The following is a 5,466-nucleotide window of genomic DNA, read 5'->3' as shown; positions in this document are numbered from 1 at the left end:
GAGAGACTGTGTGTGTGTGAAAGAGGGAAAGGGAGAGAGAGAGAGAGAAAGAGAGAGTGTGTGTGTGTGTGTGTGTGTGTGTGAGAGAGAGCGCGAGACACAGAAAGACTATATCAGATAAGGAGAGAGGGAGAGAGAGGGAGAGAGAGCGCGAGTGTGTGTGTGGATGATTCAGCTTTCCACATCCAAATTCAGGGATCACACACGATACTCACCAGTCGATAGCGAACCCACTTTTCATTGCTGTACAGAAAGCTTCCGGCAAAGATTTGAGTCAACTGGGCAGGCTCAACGTACTTGTGCAAGGCCCGGATGGATGGCAGTGTCTCTGTCTGTAGCCGGGATGGGAACACAGCAGTGTTAGTGAGCTCCCTCCATCACCTCAAATCCCATACTGTCCTCTACACTGTCCCCTCCCCCCCCCATCCTACACTCCCAGGGACAGGGACAGCACGGGGTTAGATACAGAGTAAAGCTCCCTCAACACTGTCCCCCCCATCCCAGGGACAGGGACAGCACGGGGTTAGATACAGAGTAAAGCTCCCTCTGCACAGGTTCGGGTGGACTGGCCTTGCCAAGTTATCCCATCGTGTGCAGGGATTTGCAGGCCTGGAGGGAGTTAACCATTGGAACCATTACGGGGAGAGGGGTGGAGCTGGCCGGGGTTCCTCTGGGAGGGCCAGCTTCGAATCGACAGGCCGGATGGCCCCTCTCGGCGCTTTCGGGATGCCAGTTTCCCCCCCCCCCACAGAGCTCCCAGAGGAGCTCAAACAATCGAGAGGCCATTCGGAGAGCACAGCGCGGACGTAACGGCTGAGCAGCCTTTTTTTTCCTCCTCTGACGCCGTGGCGGACACATCAGTTTCTCTCACGCTCGGCATCTCAGCTTGTGCGCTGTCCCTGAGCATCGACAGGGAGCTGCACCCTCCCCACCTCAGACATCAAACCCTGACAGGACGAATGGTTAATGGGGGAAGGGGGGGGGGGGGCGGGGGGGCGTGCTGGGGTGCTGCTCCCACCCCGGGCTGGGAGCACCAATGATGAAACCTCTGATGGGCGATGACTTGGGCCCAACAAGACCGCACCTGGACAATCCCGATAGCTCCGCCCGCCCCTTCGCCAGACCCCGCACGGCCCGTACGCCCCAGCACAGGATCTACTCTGTCTCACAGAAAGGAGAGAGAATCCCCGACGGTGCAGGCAGAGGCCGTTCGGCCCATCGGGTCTGAACCGACCTACCGAAGGGAATCCCACCCAGACCCACCGCTACTCCCGTCGTGGAGGTTTAAACACCCACCAAGCCTGCACGCCCCTGGGCACTATGGGTAATTTAGCATGGCCAATCCACCCTAACCTGCACATCCCTGGGCACTATGGGTAACTTAGCATGGCAAATCCACCTTAACCTGCACATCCTTGGGCACTATGGGTAACGTAGCATGGCCAATCCACCCTAACCTGCACATCCCTGGGCACTATGGGTAATTTAACATGGCCAATCCACCCTAACCTGCACACCTTTGGACTGCACTTGGAAATCGGAGCACCCGGAGGAAACCCACGCAGACACGAGGGGGAGACTGTCTGTGCGGGGTTCGCATGGTCTCTTGAGGCTGGAAATCGAACCTGGGTCACTCTGGCGCCAGCGAGGCAGTAGCGCTGACCGCTGAACCACCGCGCCGCTCTGCAGGTTCTGACGGACTGGAACAGAGTGAGCCAGGTCATTAAACGTGCTGTTTGCGGTGCCTCTACCCACCCCCCTAACCCGAGGATGAAATGCCTGGGGTCCAGATGTACCTGCACGCCGGTCAGCACCTCCACATTGCCAGAGGACTCCTTGGCAGCCAGCACCAGGACAGAGTGAATCCCACCAGGAACGGTTTTCTGTTGAAGGGGGGGAGGGGGTGGAGAAAGTGGGGTAAGGTGAGACAGGCATGCCTGAACAGTAACACCACGTCAGTGTTTAACTCTAACCTCCTTCCTTCAATAAGGTGCCCCGAACTGAACCTGAAGAAGGGCTCAGGCCCGAAACGTCGATTCTCCTGCTCCTTGGATGCTGCCTGACCTGCTGCAACACACTTTCGGCTGTAATACTGATCTGACCAATGATGGGAGGAGGTGTAGCATCACTTCCTTGCTTGTATAACCTAAGCCTCTATTTGTCAACGCAAGGTTCCCACACGCCTTCTTAACCACTGTTTCAACTTACCTGTCCACCTCCAGAGAACTATGTACATGTACCACAAGGTCTCTCTGCGCCTGTTCCCCTCTCAGTGTTGCACCATTGAACCCTGTAGTGTCCCCCTCCATGTCTCTCCCACCAAAATGCATCGCCTCACATTACTCCGCACTGAAATCCATCTGCCCCTTTGACCGAGTTGTCCTTGGAGTCGCACCATCACAACTCACTGTTCCCCCTGGCGTAGTACCTTCTGCAAATTTAGAGCTTTTGCCCATCTCCAAACCATTTAAATGAATGACAGAAAGCAGCGTTCCCGACACTGAGGCCTGAGGAACGCCACCTTCCATTCCTCTCCAGTTGGAGAAGTGCCCATTTATACCTCCCCTCTGCGTCTTGTCTTTTCGCCGATGGCTATTCGATGCCGCTGAGGGCCCATCAGTCCCAAACCTTTCTGATGTGTTAACCCGTGGGACCATGTCAAATGCTTTCTGACGTCCAAATCTCCTGCCTTAAAGGGACACCAGCAAATCAGGCAGGATTTTACAACACGGTTTCACGGTCACCTTACTGAGACAAACATTACAAGTAACAGTTAAACCTGAAGTCGACACAGCGCATCGCTTTCTCTTTCCGTGTTTCAGATCGTGCCCCGTTTTGAAGGCAAGGAGGAATCACTGCAGAAAAGTCGGATGCTGCAACTCATTGTTAGCGGTGTTTACACTGCTGCCAGACCGGTGCAGTACAACATGGCTTCCTTGTTTGGAGGCACCAGGACGGAGATGTCAAAACTGTGTGGGAAACATCCAGAGACCGCAGACAGAAAGAATCCCTCCCTCTCTCTCTCTCTCTCTCTCTATCCACGTGGGGAAAAGGCAGAAACTGCCCAGAAAGATCAAAAGAAAGAGCTCATACAGAGAAAATACCTGAGTTCAGGCATCAAACTGTGGGACTAACTTCACTGTAAAGACAGCAACATTACAAACATCTAACGGTCTGCGAGATTTTCCACCTTGTGATCTGGACTTTTTGATATTCAGAATTTTGGTCACCCTTTCTGCGTTCTTTCCAACCAACAATGTTTGTTTCAAAGTGTCTTTCTTTGGTCCATCTTAACGTGTGCGTGTATTTGGGGTTTGAAGGGGGTATCGTCTAAGTTGCACAAATGGGGCGGCTAAGACTGCTATCTCAAGGTGCAGCGACCCAGGTTCGATCCCAGCTTCGGGCGACTGTCTGCTTGGAGTTCGCACATTCCCCCCCCACTCCCCCCCTCCCCGCCCGTGTCTACATGGGTTTCCTCCCACTCGTGGAAAACCAAGGTGGACTGGCCGTGATAAATTACCCATACGCAGGTTGGGTGGGTTGGTTGTGGGAAATACAGAGATTTTGTGTGCGTGTGTGTCTGAGAGAATGAGAGAGACAGAGAGAGAGTGAGAGAGTGAGAGAGAGTGAGAGAGAGTGACAGATAAAGCGAGTTTTGAGAAGATTTGTAGCTCAGGTCGATGTTCTGGATTTAGGATTGCTCGCTGAGCTGGAAGGTTCGTTTTCAGACGTTTCGTCACCGTACGAGGTTAACATCGTCAGTGAGCCTCCGGATGAAACACTGGTGGGTGTAGCCCGCTTCCTATTTGTAAGTTTTGAGTTTCCTAGGTTTGGTGATGTCATTTCCTGCGGTGACGTCATTTCCTGCGGCAATGCCATTTCCTGTTCTTTTTCTCAGGGGCTGGTCAGAGAGAGAGTGAGCCTGGGCTGGGTGGGATGCCCTTTAGAGGGTTGGTGTGGATTCAATGTGCCGAACGGCCTGCTTCCACACGGTGGGGATTCTAAATTTAAAAATCTGTTCCTTTGCTTTTTCTTTAACATTACAACTGTTCGAGTGAAGGTATTGTTACTGCTCCTCAAGAAACCTGACGCTTTTTGTCAGTCTGGCAAATTGGGGTTCCATGTGGCTCCACGGGGGTTTCTTACAGACGTGTGACAACCGGTGTAAACAGTGGGGCACGACTATGCCTGCACCCTTTCCAGTCCGCTCGTGACATCGGTAAACTCTCACACGGAGCATCGGAATCCATGTCTTTGTGGCAAGCGAGAGGCCTTGATCGTGGATTCATGTGAAGTCGGTCATGGTGCACTAATTCAGGAACAGAAAAGGCTCAGGCTGACGTCAACAGACGGATTGAAACAGATAACAAATGGCTTCTTTGTTGAAACTCTTTCCAGAATTTTCTACAAGGAGCGGAGTTTTAAAACGCCTTGACGGTTTTGACAGGTCCCTTTGACAGCTCTAACAGTCCGAATGCATCCCTGAACACAGGCACGTCTGTCTTAATAGTCCCGCGTTGCACATTCCCTCTCCTGAGAGAGCGCCCTTACTGAAGGACAGTTCCACAAGTGCATCCGACAGACCCAATCCAAAGGGGTGCCTTCCCTTTCCAAAAGGGCCGCCTGCCTGCACAGAACAATCCAGAAGACTCAAAGCCGCTCCTGTGCCGGTCTACTCTCGGCATTTCCGGTTTCAGATACCTTAACGGGAACCATAGAGGCGCCAGCCATCCATTCATGCTTCCTCTGAAAACAGCGCTGGTGCAAAGACCTGAGCCCGCTCCTCTCCCATTCAAAACGAGAAGCGCCGTGTTCGGGGACCGGCCTCAGGTCCTGCCGCGGTGTTTCCGTTACTGATCTCCGCGTTGCCAGCTCATTAGCACTGCGGCATCTTGTCCACCGCACCCCCATCCCTGGACATTCCCCGCTCGTCTGCTGACTGACTGGGAGCCTGGTCTGTCCCCCTGGGTAGGGCTGGACTGTGCCTGCGTCACTGGAATAGAACCCAAGGGGATCCCAGGGAAGGAAGGGTTAAGCACGTTAGCACTGTGGCATCACCCCCCCCCCACCCCACTCCGCGGGCCTCTGAGGTGAGCCACAAACCTTGCTCACGGGGACGCGGAACCGTAGACACGCGGCCAGTTGTGCCGGCGGCACTCACCTGGAAGATGTGGAGGGCTCCCCCCAGGGCCGCGGCAGGCTGGCTCGCACGGGCATCGATCAGGAGCCGGAAGCCCGCCATCTGCACCTCTTTTCTGCAGGAACACCAACAGCAGCAACAACAACAAAAATAAAAGGGGCGCTATGAGAATGCAGGATTTGCGAAAGGCAAGGGTGTACAGGAGGGTGGAGGGCGAGGGGGTTGGATGGAGAGGAAGTGAGGAGCGCAGGACAGGAGGAGGGCTGGGCTGAATGGGAGAGAAAGAGAGAGAGAGAGAGAGAGAGAGACAGTGACAGGCGGAGACA

General features: G+C 54.2%; 1 protein-coding gene across 1 annotated transcript in view; it reads right to left on the bottom strand.

Moving 5' to 3' along the window:
• Positions 1-215: 215 nt before the first annotated feature.
• Positions 216-5,466, bottom strand: part of LOC122547771 (pleckstrin homology domain-containing family G member 4B-like) — a gene marked incomplete at its 3' end in the record, with an annotated part of 6,873 nt that continues 1,622 nt past the window's right edge. The window contains exons 2-4 of the mRNA XM_043686354.1: positions 5,162-5,255; positions 1,797-1,883; positions 216-332 (exon numbers count right to left, since the gene is read on the bottom strand). Coding sequence (XP_043542289.1) covers positions 216-332; positions 1,797-1,883; positions 5,162-5,255 — 298 coding nt within the window. The remainder of the gene's footprint in view (positions 333-1,796; positions 1,884-5,161; positions 5,256-5,466) is intronic.

Source organism: Chiloscyllium plagiosum, unplaced genomic scaffold, assembly GCF_004010195.1.
Source record: "Chiloscyllium plagiosum isolate BGI_BamShark_2017 unplaced genomic scaffold, ASM401019v2 scaf_2972, whole genome shotgun sequence".
In the NCBI taxonomy this organism is placed as follows: Eukaryota; Metazoa; Chordata; class Chondrichthyes; order Orectolobiformes; family Hemiscylliidae; genus Chiloscyllium; species Chiloscyllium plagiosum.
This window is presented reverse-complemented; position numbering and strand designations above follow the sequence as displayed.